This window comes from Populus alba, chromosome 5 (genome assembly GCF_005239225.2).
Source record: "Populus alba chromosome 5, ASM523922v2, whole genome shotgun sequence".
Classification (NCBI taxonomy): domain Eukaryota; kingdom Viridiplantae; phylum Streptophyta; class Magnoliopsida; order Malpighiales; family Salicaceae; genus Populus; species Populus alba.
In genome coordinates this window covers 6,353,625-6,369,791 of record NC_133288.1, presented here as the reverse complement: position 1 = coordinate 6,369,791, position 16,167 = coordinate 6,353,625, and the positions used below count along the sequence as shown (strand labels likewise).

The 16,167-nt window shown below is 28.1% G+C and overlaps 1 protein-coding gene across 1 annotated transcript; it reads left to right on the top strand.

Annotated features, from left to right (window-relative positions):
- The first annotated feature begins 5,411 nt into the window (after positions 1-5,411).
- Positions 5,412-8,659, top strand: LOC118039219 (uncharacterized). The gene is made up of 3 exons (XM_035045858.2): positions 5,412-5,723; positions 7,293-7,535; positions 8,439-8,659. The coding sequence occupies exons 1-3, from the start codon at positions 5,703-5,705 to the stop codon at positions 8,484-8,486; spliced, it is 312 nt and encodes a 103-aa protein (XP_034901749.1). The 5' UTR covers positions 5,412-5,702; the 3' UTR covers positions 8,487-8,659.
- Positions 8,660-16,167: the final 7,508 nt, after the last annotated feature.

Genomic DNA, 16,167 nt, shown 5'->3' with positions numbered 1-16,167 from the left:
GATCTAGCATCGAGAAATAAAAGAAAGGATGGATGGTCTTTTAATCACCAAAATTAAAGTTCTTCTCAATCAAAATGAATTTTGATCAAATATTTCATCAACAAATTTGTAAAAAAATTGAACTTCAAGAAAAATAAATTGAATACAAGAAGAATATGCATTAATAAAAATATTATATCTAATGTTATAATAAGATGTGTCGTGATATATATATATATGTGTGTGAAAGAAAAATGCCATGAAAATAAATATACATTAAAAAAAATCTGATCATTTTTTTTACTTTGTAACATGAGTTATTATGGAAATTTGTATAATTGTGATTGAAAAAATATATATTTTTAAAAATATAATTTTATTTATAATTTAAAAAATATATGTTTGATTAAAATTAATGTTAGATAAATTTTAAAATAAAAACATAAATTTTATGAATAAAAAATATAATTTTAAAATTTTTATAAAAAAATATAATATAAAATATAATTAAATGTATGATCCGTTGTAAAATATAAAAATTATTTAATTAAATAAAAAAATTATAAAGTTATTATAATTCTAAATTTTCAATAAGAACACGTTTTATGTTGTTCAGACAGATTCAAGCCTTTTAAAAAATGCATGTCTGAGATTTTCACTGTTGGAAAATTTTGTGGCCATGGAAACAGATAACGCTCGTGCCAAAATAAAGTTCCGTGGCCCAAATTCTACTGACCGAGTTTGGGCTTCTTCTTTACCCTGTCATTTGTTGACACGTGTGATATCAATGGAAACCTCGTCCCACGTGTTCAAACTGTAAACCAAGACAGAACAGATAGAATCATGTTTTCTTATCTTTTTCTTACATAGCAAAAGGTATGCAATCTAGAACCCACGGATTTCTTTTCGATCGGGCCCAGTATTTTATTGAAATAATTATAAAAATTCTTCTAGTTTTATTTTTTTATATACTTTTATAAATTATATTTTTCATAATATAATTTATATATATTTAATAATATTTTACATCCTCTATAATATATTTTTATTTAAATTTTTTGTTTGATCCAAGATATAAAATGTAATGTACAGTGTGGTTCACAGTAAAACAATAATTTCTATGCTTTTGGTTTTTTTTTTAAGTTGTTTTATTTTTTTTTATTGTTTTTTATGCATTTCGGGATTTTTTTTTTTTTTTTTTTTGCTTCTTTCTTCTTCTTTTTTTATCTTTTAACAAAAACAATTTTGTTTAATTTATTTTATTAATGTTAAATTTTTTTATCTAGTTATTAAACTTTCATGAAACGTTTTCTAAGTTTAACGAGTTAACCTGGTTTGACAAGTTAACTCGTAATGTTTTTTTTTTGCTTTTTTTTTTTTTATTTAGTTTAGTTTGTTAATATTAAATTTTTTTTATTTAATTATCTGACTTTCATGATACATATCCTGAATTTCACAAGTTAACCTGATTTCACGGGTGAACCCAGTTAATTCTAGATTGACTCGTCAATTTTTTTTTGTTTTTTTTATTTTCACAAATTTTTTTTGGTTAATTTATTTTGTTAATGTTAATTTTTTTTATTTAGTTATCATACTTTCATGACACAAATCCTGAGTGTAACGGGTTAACATGGTTTAACGAGTTGACCCAATTTTTTTTTGTAATCATTTTTCTTCGTTTAGTTTAGTTTGTTAATGTTAAATTTATTTCTATTTTTTTTTTTTACCTCATAGAGGTTTTTTTTTTTCGTTTTAATTATTTTTATTTAATTAATTTAGTTTATTAATATTAAATTTTTTTTCTATGTAGTTCTCGGCTGATACCTTTAGTTTTTTCTTTTTCTTTTTTTTTATTGTTTTTATACCTTTGACTATGGACTGCACAGTGCAGTCCACAGTGAAAAAGCTGATGCTTTTTTTTTTTTAATTATTATTTTTTGTTTAATTTAAATTATTAACTTTAAATTTTTTTCTATTTAATTATCAAATTTTTATGACATGGATTCCTAGTTTGACGGGTTAACCTGGTTTGACGAGTTAACCATGTTAATTTTGGGTTAACCCATTGATTTGTTTTTCCTGTTTAGTTATCAAACTTTTACGACGCGAATCCAAGGTTTGACGGGTTAACCTGATTTGAAGGGTTAATCCAGTTAATTCATTTTTTTTCTTTTTTTTCATTAGTTTTTTTTTCCTGTTGGTTTTTTTTTTTGTTTTTTTTTAATTAATCTATCTAATCATCGTACTTTTATGATACGACCTTGCAACCAGACCCACGTCCAATGTTATTTGGTCTGGTATTGCAACCAAACCCATTTAAATTTAAATCATGCAAGTTTAATGTTGTTATTAGTATTATAGATATTACTCTTGGGTTAGGCGTTTCAATCAAACCTAAAACTCTCGAGTATAACTTTATAGAAAGACCTAACACTTTTAAATCTTAGTTTTTTTTTTTAAATGTAAAAAATAATTAACCCACAGCATCGCGCAATTCATTTAACTGATATATATATATATATATATATATATATGCGCCCGCGTGTGTGTGGAAAGTATATTTTACTCTCAAGAATTCGCTTTTTCACGAGTGAAATTAAAATAACCTGTAACAACAAGAGTGGATGAATAAATTATTGAAAATGATGGCCGCCATGGAAATACATGCCCTTCTTTATATATAACTTAATTATTATTATTATTATAAAAACTAAGAGGAATTAATAAAACACCGTGACATGTAAAAGATTTCACAGTGAGACCTTTTTTTTATTTTTATCCTTTAATTCTTTTTATTTGTTCTTTTTAAAATTATGTTGATTATTTAATTTTTATATCAGCATATAAAAATCTCATCAAATTGATAAAATAAAATTTAATTTCATTGGCATAGAGGAATTAGAGTTTTGAAGATCAAATTTAAAGCTTGTGTTAGTCTTATGGCTAAAATAATAATTTAATTATATATTTTGATGATAATATAAACATTAAATATAATAAAAAATTAATTTTGTGTAGTTTTAATATACGTTATATCATATAATTAATAGCATAATATGTTCCATGCTTAATTTTCGGTGATGTTTACTATTATTTTTTTTACTCCTTTTTTTCTTGGTCTTTTTTCGGTCAGGCTTGCATTGGATTGTCTAATAACCCAAATAGATTCACATATGATTCTTTTTTTTTTTTGTTTTTTTTTAAGTTTATTTATTGTTTTCATGTTATTTAAATTGTCTCTTTAACCAATTACATGTAACTTAAATTTTTTTCTAGATCAATCACTTTTTCCACACCAAAAAAAAAAAAAATTCAGCCCGCGACAAATCACAGGCAACATATCTATCTAGTACATACTAGGATGTCTTGGTATTTCACTTCAGTAATGAATAGTGAAATGTCAAGGTTTTTTTTTTCACTCTGGTTCTCAAAAGTTTTAAGGACATTTTATTTTTTTAAAATAAATTCAAACTTGATGCCATATAAAAACTAAATTAAAAAAATCAATAAATACACCATATAAAAACTAAATTAAAAAAAATTAATAACCAAAAAAAAAAAAATACACACACTATAGATTACTGTTTAGATGTTATGCATGCGCGATGCTGCGGACTTGTGGCATACTTGTGCGTCATAGGTTTGTGGAAAAAATAAAAAAAATATATATGTGAAGAAAAACTATAACAATCCATAATGTTCTTAAGGGAAAAAAAATACAAAGCTAAATTTTTAATTAGCTTTATATTTTAAAAATAAAATTAACAGATAAAAATTTGAAAAAAATAATAACAAAAAAAAAAAACAAAATGAAAAAAAACTATGCAGGAAAACACTGTAGCAATCTATAGTGTTTCATGAAGAAATATATAATTGTAGTTCTAACCATCTCAATATTAAAAATAATAAAATTGATAAAGACAATTTTGAAAAAAAAATCATATGGAGGGACACTATAGCAATCCACGGTGTTTTAAAGAAAAAAATTACAAAGTTAAATCAACTAGCTCAATATGAAGAAAAAAAAATCAACAAGGATAATTTAAAAAAGAATAAAAAAAGGGAAAAAAAACCATATGTGGAAATACTGTAGCAATCTACAGTGTTTTAAATAAAAAAACTATAAAACTAAATTCTCAACCAACTCCGTATTAAAAAAAATCAACAAAAACAATTTTGAAAAAAAGAACACAAAAAAATGAAAAGAAGAAGAAGACAATTTCGCAGGGGGGAAAGTAAAAAAAAAGGGGAAAAGTTAATGCTAAATTCTTAACCAGCTTAATATTTTAAAAAAAATCAACAAAGCTATTTTTGAAAAAAAAACATGTGGAAAAATACCGTAGAAAAATAAAAATCACGTGTGGAAATATTAAAACAATCCATGGCGTTTTTAAAAATAAAACTACGAAGCAAAAATCTCAACCAGCTCAATATGAAAAAAAATAAAATCAACAAATACTATTTTGAAAAAAGAAAAGAAAAAAATTTATAAAAAAACCATATAGAAAAACATTGTAATAATTCATAATGTTTTAAAGAAAAAAATCATAGAATTAAATTTTTAATTAGTTTAATATTAAAAAAAAAATTAAATGAAGAAGACAATCAGGGAAAAAAAAATAAAATCCAAAACAAAAGGGAATAAAACGAAAAAAAAGGTGGAAAAAAAAGAGAAAAAAAGAAGAGAGAAAACGAAAAAAAAATAATAACAAAAAAAAATATATTGGAAAAACTACATTACTTTTCCCTTTTAGATTACTAGTTAATACACAAGGCTAATGAGTACGAGGAAATAGCACCCCCATAATGATATAAACTGTCCAATCAAACTCTGCATAGGCAGGCTAACAGACTTTATTACGTTGTTTCTTTGGCCATGAATCTTATATTATTATTTTTTTCTTAAATTCAAAATAGTTTTTAAATTGAAAATAAATCTTATTTCTATCACAATTTAAGAATAGAAAATTTTACAGTGATCAGAAAATAATTAATAATATCTTATTAATTTTTTTATGGGTTTATATTAAAAAAACAGACACAAAAAATCATAATACATAAAAAATAATAATAAAATCTGCGGCTAAAATTTCTATCTCCTAATTATATCTATTTCTTTTTAAACGAATCCAGAATACTATAATTTCTCGCTGTGATACTTTGACAAAAGTCGCCAGCAAGGAGCAACTATCCACTCATAAATAATGAAACGCCATCGTACAGAAACCTAACCGTGTTGCAGTTGAAGAGCGATTCTTTTCCTCACAAAACAGCTAGCAAATGCAAAAGTGCAAACTTGACAGAACAGAAACGCAAAAGCGTGTCCAAAACCAGTGGCATATAAAGTAATAACAACAGAAACAGAAACCCATTTATGTAAACAGAAAAATAAAAATAAAAATTCGAGTCCTATATATATATATAGATTAGATCATATGACTAGCCAAGGTCCACTACATCTAAAAAGAGAAGAAAAGAAGCAAGAATCTCGCTGTCATTGTGCTGTCCTGCTCTCCTCAGTTTCTTTCTTCTTCACACAGTTTGCCTTCTTTCCCTTCTGCCGCCAGAAGCCTCTCTTCTCCGTTCAACTTGCAGCACTAAAACAGCCTCTCTCTCTCTCTCTCTCTCTCTCTCTGTCTCTGTCTCTCTCTCTCACCATCCCACTCTCTTTGGTGCTACTATATTATCCATTTTAACAGTTCATTGATTATTTGGAAGATCTCATGGAGGATCGTAAAGATCAGGTACTCTCCTTCTCCCTTTTGTTTTGTCTGTGGACGTAAAGAATCCAGGAGGAGCAGAGCAAGTCAGATTTCCTTCTCTTTTTTCTTTTCTTTTCACCAGCTTCATCGTTGGCTGAGTTTTCTTGTGCTTAATTATATGTAAATGAATTTAAAAAACTTGAGATCTAATCATTTAGTTTTCAATAATTAGACGGTTTCTTGCATGGTTTAGCAACTGAGTTTTACCCCTTACCTTTTCTTTTTACCCTCTTCAAAAGTTATTACTCGAGTGCTTATTTCGTTACCTCCATGAAACATTCAAATGAAGTAATCATTCACTTTTTTCAAAGCCAAGAATGAGGAAACAGTCAAAGATCATACTTGATTGTTTTTTATATTCCTTTTTATTTGTCAACAGTTGCCCCTGTCAATTTTTTCTCACTGTTTATTTCTTCGCCATATTTTTTTATTTTTATTTTTGGATGATAGACGTGTTGAATTGAAATTGCCAACCAATACTTGAATGTTAATGTTAATATTTGACCCTTGATATTATTCTAAATTACGTGTTTCAACTTTCGACAGCATTTTCAATTTTCTTCTTGTTTTTAACGGCGAGAGTAGGCAGAACCTAGGAGGGTAGAACTTGAAGGAAAACCATCTTCAATAAAAAACTTGTTGTTCTAATTTTCTGTTCTTCAGACCCTTTTTCTCTCTTTAAATTTTAAATTAAAAGCTTTTGTTATCATCCGATATGATTCCGGTGAATAACTGTTGAGTGTACAGAAAATTAACCGTGTTAGGCTGCTTTATCAGATTTAATGTCTTAAAATTGTGGTTTTGGTTTTTTATTTCAAAAATATGTTTTAAAAATTTTAATTTTTTAAAAATTAATATTATTTTAATATTTTCAAATTATTTTAATAAGTTAACGTTGAAAATAATTTTTTTAAAATAAAATAAATATATTTTTAATTTTTTCTTTTAAATAACGTAAAATCTCAAAATTACATGGTTGAGTCTCAAGTAGTGGTCCACACCCAAAGTAGTAATATATTCACGTGAAAATGTTTTCGTAAAATAAATGGAAACCGACTTACCATATCTCTATCTGTACTTTATAATAAATTAATATTTCTTGGAATCAATAAGTTGAGGAAATTAATGGATTTTTTTTTCTCGATATATATAAAGTGCATTGAATCAAACCACGGACATATGAGTCATTTAATAGGAGTCATTTATCTTATTTAGAGTAAAGAGTTATTTTCATAAGAAAATATGATTTTTTCTGTTAATTTGGATGAAGAAATAGATGGAATAATATATTAGAGAGATGATTTATTTAAGGATTAAATTGATATAATTAAAGATATAAAGATAAATAAAAAATTTAAGAATAAATTGATTTATTCCACTGTTTTTTTTTCTTGGAATGTTAATAATGTTGCTGTCAATGATTCTTTTGATATGTAATCGAACATGAATTAATTACATTTTTTTTTGGAATGTTAAAAAGGTTGTCGTTACTGATTCTTTTGATATATAATCAAACATTAATTAGTTACATTATATTTTTTTTTCTTGAAGAAAAATGCTCCATGGCTATCAGTGCCACAGTTTGGGGACTGGGACCAGAAGGGTGAATTGCCAGACTACTCCGTAGATTTCTCAAAAATAAGGGAAATGAGGAAACAGAACAAGAGGGATGTCTCAAGAGCCAGTCTTGGCAGAGAAGAAGAGCTAATCAACCCAACAGCAACTACTGCAAAAACCGCTCAAACTCATGACCTCCGCCACCATTACCATAAGGACCACCACGACTCTCCAACAGTAAGATTCTCTCAATAGCTTTATTTGGAAATCTTTATTAAACATAATGTGCCAAGCACTGCTACATCCATGCTAGTAGTAGCTCGTAGTTATGAATTAGAGAGAGAACATAATATATAATTTATGATGATAGTGGCCTCCTTGTGGCGGTGGGAAATTGTTTGGAATTGTTGGTTGTGTTATTAAACTTGGTGGGTCAATGTTGCGACTCAGCAGGTACCAACATATAATCCATTAATTAAAAGCTCAGTCCAATTGGTGGTGGCAGCACCGTCCCATTGACCCCTCTAACAAAAAAAAAAGAAGAAGATGAAGTAGAGTGAGACGGGGAAAAAACTTTGGTTGGTTGGTAGTCGTACGTGGGACGGCAGACCAGGTTGATTCACCGGATATGAATGTATTAAATTCATATGATAAGAATGTAGTGCTTTAAATTAATTAATATTCTTTTGTGGTTTTGAAATCTATAGCTGAATATACCGAGTATTTTTCTCAAATCTATATTATTTCAAATTCAAAAGGTATGTTTCTCTAGGTTTACATTTTCTTTCATAAAAACTACATGCATGTGTATTGCCATGCTTTTATGTTGAAGAGACGTCAATGTTATGTGTGTTTCTGTGAGTCCCTTTTGCCAGATGATCGCTTCTGACTGTTAAAAACAATCAGGAACATGATACATACATTGCATGGTGCTGGTTTTATCTCTTGCAACATGGCAAATGCTTTGTCAAGCAAGTGTTCAGTTAATGTGGAAATAAAAATGCTTCTTGAAATGGTTTAAAACTCCAACCAATGGAGTTGATTCTTTGAGCTCCTGCCATTTCCTTTATGTAGAAACCGTCCTCTGATTGATTTTAACGATACAGATTCTGATTTATTCACTACTGGTTTTCCTTGCAGACAAGGAGGAGCATTTTTAGCTATTTCAACTGCTGTGTGAAAGCCTGAGGCTGGAGGACGAATTTATTGTTCCAGGCCACGTGTAATGATAATGCATCTGGGAGAACATTTTGTGTTTAGCCTTTCTTATGGTTTTAGCTTTCCAACTGGAATCGTTTTAGCTTTCATCAACGTTATTTCCAGATCGAAACCATGATGTTTAGTGAATTGGTTGACGTTTCTCTGCGCCCTCGTTCTTTAATTAATGCTTGATTATCAGATCACCCTGAAAAATGCATCTGTTTTTCAAAAAAAAGGGGTAAAAATTCTTAAGCTGAATGAAGTCATGATCCAATCCTTGTCGTGTTCAGTGGAACATGGAGGATACCAATCCAGGTGATCTTCGGACATGGTAGGAATTTTAAGACTGCCCGAAAGCCATATATTTGTGCTATGACGTGGTTTGTTTGATAGACATCATGGGCCCTGATTCCACGGTGGAACTATCTTCCCTGTCATGAAAAAACACAATAAAATGGCAGGGTGACGCCTCTGACACATTCTGAGTGAAGGATAACAGATGTTGACAGAAGCTAAGGATAATGAGCTTTTTTTACAGGTTAAAATGCTAAAAGACTAAAAACACGCCAAGAAGACCACGCCAACCAAATAAAGAAAAAACAGAGAGCCATTAAAAAAAAAGAAAAGGACATGAATAGAAGAAGCCCACCCAAGGCAGCGAGCCCAAAAAGGAAAGAAACCCCAGCCGAGAGAAGTAGCACCCAAACATAGTCCACAAAGCATCCAGCCATAAAAAAAGACTGCAAAACCTCTCACAATGAGCCGCCACCCAAACCAATCCAAGAAGCCACCACCTCCAAGCCCAAATAACGAAAACCCAGCCACAAAGAAGGCTCAAGCCAACCCTGGCCCACCACTGAGGCAGCCTAGGTAACCCAGCAAATCGAAGCCACCCAAAATGGGGGGAACCGAACTAATGCGAATTTTATAGATATATATTAAAAAAAAATCATGAATGCATTATCCCGTGTATGAATGCCTTGTCTAAAACCTTGTTAGGAAATTCCCTACCCGCGAAATTGTTTTTTTTTTTAAAGCTTTAATCTCTTTTTCAACATTTATCAGAGCATTAAATGACTGAAAAGGAGAAGAACTACGAGACCTTTGTTTTTAATATGGAAATGGCACCATTATATTGGCACGTGTCATTCTTATTTTCCAAGATGCAAGATTGAGAAATTAGGCAAGTTTTCTTGTATCAGCATGAAATCCAAAATGCTTCGTGAGCTAAAATTAAGAGGTAATTGGAGCTTTTACTCTTTAAACACGAAAGAGAGAGTGATGATCAGGAAATATGAGAGAAGAGACGGGAAAACAAGAACAAATGTAATTGATTCCATGAATCAAATAGTGATATTAACACCTATTTGTTTTTGTATTTTAAAAATATTTAAAAAAAAATTAAAAACTTTTTATTTTTTATTTATTTTAAATTAATATATTTTTTGTATTTTTAAATTATTTTAATATGTTTTACTAATATCAAACATAATTATTTAAAAATAAAAAATATGTTATTTTTTATATGCTTTTAAATAAAAAATATTTTAAAAAATAATTATGATTTTTAAAAAAAAATAAATAAAAAAGTAGAAGCTGGATGTTTAAGCTGCTAGCTAATCGGTAGGTAAGTGGCTTATCATTATGGTTGTGATTTGTGATGTAGTCATTGCATGTTATTATATTAGTAAAATATTAAGGATGTCTGAAGAAGTTTAAATTTTCTGGGGAAAAAAGTGGATCAAGTCAACATTTAATTTAAATAAAATTATAAAAATAAATAAATAAATAAATAAAATTATACTCATGATTCAAAATTATAAATGTAAACCAAAAAAAAAGAAGAATGAATCAATACTAGTTTTAAAAAAGAAGGAAAAGACACAAAAAATTATCCTCTCAAGATTTCATTATTCCTTCCCTTTTAATTTTATCATTTAAAATTAAATATTACCACTTTAAAAAATTTCTTAACCTCACAAATTGAATTAAGCGTGCATTAAATGAACGTGTTAAATTTTATGGTTATAATTTGAAAAAATAAATTTAAAAAAGCTAAAAAATATTTTTTTTCTTCTTAACTGCAAATACTGAGATGTGTTACGTAGATGCGTGGGTGAGCAGACAAAAGAGTGGGGCCCGGGGGGTAGGTAGAGCACTTTTCTGGACGCGGCCCCTCTTCTAACCTTCTCGCACACAAAGCTTGCCAGCTCGGCCTACAGCGTGACATGACAGGCTGCCATGCAGCGAGGCTTCTAGCTAGGAAGTACAAGGCACTTGCGGTTACCTGCCTGTGATACATCCTGGACAAATCTCAATTTAGCTCCCGAGCTACGAGGGTTTTTGTTTTAGGGACTGCTTCTGTTTTTGAAATAGAATATAAAAATAAATTGTTTGGTTATCTTTTAAACGCGGGATAACAAAAGTCAATTTAAAGCTATTTTTTTCTTAGTTGTAATCACTGTGTTTATTTTTGTAAACAGAAGCGGTAAAGGTGTGTCTGCTACTGTGAAAGCTATTATAATTGTGGTTTAAAAAAAAATTATTTTATAAAAAATATTTTTAGTTGGGGTTGATTTTGTATTTATGTATGTTTAGTTAAAACTGTGGTTAAAATCGAAGTTGAACAAAAAATAGTTTAATGTGTTTGGTTAATAATACTTTTGAAATTGAAGTTATAAAATAATTTTAAAAAATATATATTAATATTCATGATTTTTAATTTAAATATTGTAGATTTAACTATTGTTATCATATCATGAAATAAATAATACTTTATATAAAATATTTTTCATTGTTCCATTAAACTATCTATAATTTCATCATGTATGATATATATCTGACAAGAACTACAGGTTTTTTGGTTTCTTAAGCGCGCGACAACATCATGAATGGAACAAAAAATATTTTATAAAAAATATTTTTAGTTGGGGTTGATTTTGTATTTATGTATGTTTAGTTAAAACTGTGGTTAAAATCGAAGTTGAACAAAAAAGTTTAATGTGTTTGGTTAATAATACTTTTGAAATTGAAGTTATAAAATAATTTTAAAAAATATATATTAATATTCATGATTTTTAATTTAAATATTGTAGATTTAACTATTGTTATCATATCATGAAATAAATAATACTTTATATAAAATATTTTTCATTGTTCCATTAAACTATCTATAATTTCATCATGTATGATATATATCTGACAAGAACTACAGGTTTTTTTGGTTTCTTAAGCGCGCGACAACATCAGGTAAAATATAATTAGGAATAAAATTGGAATTGCCATCAAATTCTGCAAATGCTACGTCATCAAGTGATCTCTATCTAATTTACGTAGTGTTATTAAATAATGTTAAACAATAGTTTTTTGAATAAAACACAATTAAAAAATTAAAAATGATTTTTATTTTTTATTTTACTGGCCGGACCCGGTTCAATGCATGTTGAGCTTTGGACCGGACTCAGTCTGACCGGAACAGTATAGCATGCTACACTGTTTCATGCTAATTGCACTATTCATTGAACAGTTCAACTAGCATGAACAGTGCGCAAAAAGCAAGAATTCCTTGCTCTTCTTTCTCTGCATTTTGGACGTAAGAATAATATGGGACCCATGAACAGTAAATCTCATTTTTATATTCACCAAATGGCTTAAATCTGATGTTTAATTAAAATATAGTCTCAGCCGCGTAAACAAACATGCTCTAAAAAAGAGAACAAAGAAGAGCAAAAAAAGAAAAAAAAAATAAGGATTGTCGTCCATTGGAGAAGCAGCTTCCTCAATTCATCACCAGCCTTCATCGTTTCGACCACCAGCCAGACATCGTTGCCGCACAGGGTAGCTTGCTCTTCCCCTTCTTCTTCTCTTTCCTTTTCTTCTGTTGCATTTCTCGTCACCACTATTCAAGGGTTGGACCGTGTTCGACCTAAGCCTAGATGCATTGGGCTGGGCCGAGTAAAATAAAAAAATCCAATTTTTTTTTCAAATATTGTGTTTTATTCAAAAAACTAGTGTTTAATATTATTCAATGACACTATATAATTACACTAAAAGGAGATCGCATAATGACCTAACATTTATAAAATTTGATCGTGGTTTCAATTTTATTCCTAATGATATTTTACCTCATGTTATTGCATGCTCAGGAAACCATGAAAATTGTAGTCCTTGTCAAATGGCTTTCATACGTGATAGAATTGCAAATAGTTAATGGAACAATAAAAAAATACTTTATATAAAGTATTGTAGATTTAACAATAGTTAAATCTATAAAATTTCAATTAAAAATCATCAATATTAATATATATATATATATATAATTATATATAATTATTTTATAACCTTAATTTAAAAAGTATTTTTTGATCAAATACGTTAAATTATTTTTTATTTAACCTTGATTTCAACCATATTTTTAATCAAATATATATTTTATTAAATTAATTTCAATTAAAAATATTTTTTTATGAAACAATTTTTCTTAAAACTATAACCATAAAAATTATTATAATATCAACCATGCTGAAAGAATATTTTGACTCAATCGTTTCTAGAGCCTGCTAAACGGCGTTTTTTCTCCATGAAAAAAAAACGTACAATTTCAAATAAATCCATCGAGAAGATTTTATTGCGAGCTTTGTAAAACTTTCTCCACTGAGACAAAACTATCTGAGGTTTACAAAACCTGGGAGGCTGGGACTGTGAGGGACTGGTAGTCACGAACAAATATTATAGATTTAGACATTTGTTATGTACATCACGTGATCACGTCTAACATTCAAAATCACGTCTAATATTCAAAATCACCGTACCGCCTCTCAAGTCATGCCATGTTTATTAATCTATTAGAATGTCAATAGAACAAAAAAATTTAGAAACTCCAGTTAATCCATATTTTTTTAAAAAATATTTTTTTAATTAAATATTTTTAAATATATTTTAAATAGTTTTGATGTGCTGATTTTAAAAAAATAAAAAATAAAAAAAAATCATTTTAATGCATTTCGACATGAAAAATACTTTAAAAAACAATCACAGCCACACTTCCAAACAAGACTTGGTAACTTCCTTTTCTATGTTATAAAACCTTTAAATACATTCCAAGTTTGGTTGATGTAAAAAAAAAAAAAAAGAGTATAAAATAATATGAGGAGTATAGCTCAATTAATCAAGTTATAAGTTTATTCCCTAGAGGTTACCAGTTTGTGTATCACGAATCTCGAGGCCACTGTAACCTTACATGATCGTTAATTTCAGGGCTCGTAAGATTAGTCAAGGTGCGCGCAAGCTGACCCGGACACCCACGTTAATAAAAAAATATATAAAATAGGTAATTAGTATACAAAAATAAAAAAAATCAATGAATTAACACAAGAGTAACAAAATTTGGCAAAATGGTGTTCTTTAATCATGTCGTGCTTTTGAAGAGTATGCTTTTGAATAATGAAATGGTCAAACTATGCTATTCTTGCTGAATTGGTTAGCTGATTCGTAATTTTTGGTAAAATTAGTTGATTGATTTCGAAAATAATAAGATGAATATCAAAACGGCCAAAACTAGAGGGCTCAACATAACTTTTTATATGTAAAGATTCGATGGTCCGCATAGCAACACAGGTGCATCTACAAGGAAAGTAATCTCTATAAACTTTTGTAAAAATTTAAATGTGATCCAATTTTCGAATAAAAAATTATGATTTTTTTTGAGCTATTATTTGCATAACTAGACCTTTTCCTGGACCTAAATCTATTTTATTGGTCCATAAATATATATGTTATGTCATTCACGTAACCTGCTCTAGACAAATCATCATTTAGTTATAACAAACTTGCACATGACTAGTCAGTAGTCATAATCATTATCTATTATATAAACAATAATTTTTTAAAATTTTAATTGAAGTTTATTTTTTAATTTAGAAGTTGTACGGAGATAATTTTGACTCGTAAATATATTCATGATAAAAACTTCATAAAATTATAGTTTTTATATGAAATTATAGATTGGTTAATACAAGTGGATCCAACCAATCGAGGCAAAAGATTGGAGTTTGACTATATCACTTTTAGAAACATAACATTTATTTAATGTTATTATTTCAATAATTTTTTTAAAAAATAGTATTATTATGCTAAATTTTTATGTTTATTGTGGTAATTTAAAAATAAAATCGCAAAACAAATGACTTGGTCAGTGACTACGAAACCATGCAAACAATAATATTATAATTTTACAATCCGTGGGAGGAATTTATTTATTTATTTTTTTGTCAGAGTCGGGGATGTTGACTTGCTGGGTTATAACTACCCATTGGATGTAGCCTCGAAGTTTGAGCTTGGATTGACCATATGATAAAAAATTAATTTACAACGTATTTTTAAAATAAGGAAATTCTAACAATTAAATTAGAAGGCTAATACATATAATTATTTAAATTAATTAATAATTATTTGTACAGTTCCTTAAATTAATTTTTTTTTAGTCAAGAATCCATTTATTTTTATATTTTAAAAGTATTTGATTTTTTTTATATTATTTTTTATCTTTAAAATAATTTTCTATATTTAAATAATTTTAATATATTAATATTAAAAATAAATTTTAAAAAATTATAAAAGAATTATTTTAATATATTTTTAAATAAAAAATATTTTAAAAAATAAGCCGGGTACTGTTCTTTCAAGACCCTACCTACAGCATTAAAAGAGCAATTTGAAGATTGGCCGCCTCGTTAACCACCCGTCACACAATTTAATACTTTCCAACCCAAAAACTGACGACGGATTTATTTATTTTTTATTTTTTTGGAACGGGGGCCCAGTTGGTTGGTGACAAGATGATGGTGTCACCGTGCCACTCAAGCTTGTACCTAACATATATTCGGTATTTTCCCCTTCCAAATTCCAATACAGGAAACGACTGAGTTTTGAGCATTCCCAAACCACTAACCTAATCTCATCTCCTCAATTCAATTCAACAGTGAGAGCAAAAAATAACCTTTCTTCCAGCCGGTCCACGCGGAACTTAAGTGCATGCATTCAGCTTTACGATTTAGGCAATGTTTGGGATTTCAGCTTAAAAAAATCTAATATTTTAGTTATAAATTATTTTTAAATATGCTGATATTAAAAATATAATTTTAAAAATAAAAAATATTATTTTAATATATATTTTAAAAAATATATTTTAAAAAAATAACTACAATTATCTATTAATCGTAAAAAAAAAAGCTGACTGACATGTCCAACTTCTAACTATCTTATATTTATATTATGTAATATACTTATTATATTACATATAAATATCACCATTTAGTTTTAGGTCCGTGAGAATAACCAAACTACCGTTGTTGCATTAAGAACTAACAATATCAAGGGAGGGCAACCCTTACCCTAATCACTTGAAATAAGAGTAATCACCTGAATTAAGAAGGTGTGTGTGAATAATGGAGAAATTATTTTTTAAAATTTTTTATTTAAGAAATATATTTTATATTATTATATTAAAATGATTTGAAAATATTTAAAAATTTAATTTTAAAAAAATAAATTTCAACTTTTAACAAAAAAAAATTAAAACAGGATCAAACTTACTTCCAAACACCCCCTTGCATCGTGACTGACGTGTCCCACTTCTAACTTCCTAGTATCTTCATTCTGTCCTCCCCTC

Bases quoted from the DNA above. Each gene is read 5' to 3' on its own strand.
- LOC118039219 (XM_035045858.2), top strand. From the start codon at position 5,703: ATGGAGGATCGTAAAGATCAG. The intron at 5,724-7,292 runs GTACTCTCCTTC...TTTTTCTTGAAG, and splicing joins TGGAGGATCGTAAAGATCAG to AAAAATGCTCCATGGCTATC. The intron at 7,536-8,438 runs GTAAGATTCTCT...TTTTCCTTGCAG, and splicing joins ACCACCACGACTCTCCAACA to ACAAGGAGGAGCATTTTTAG.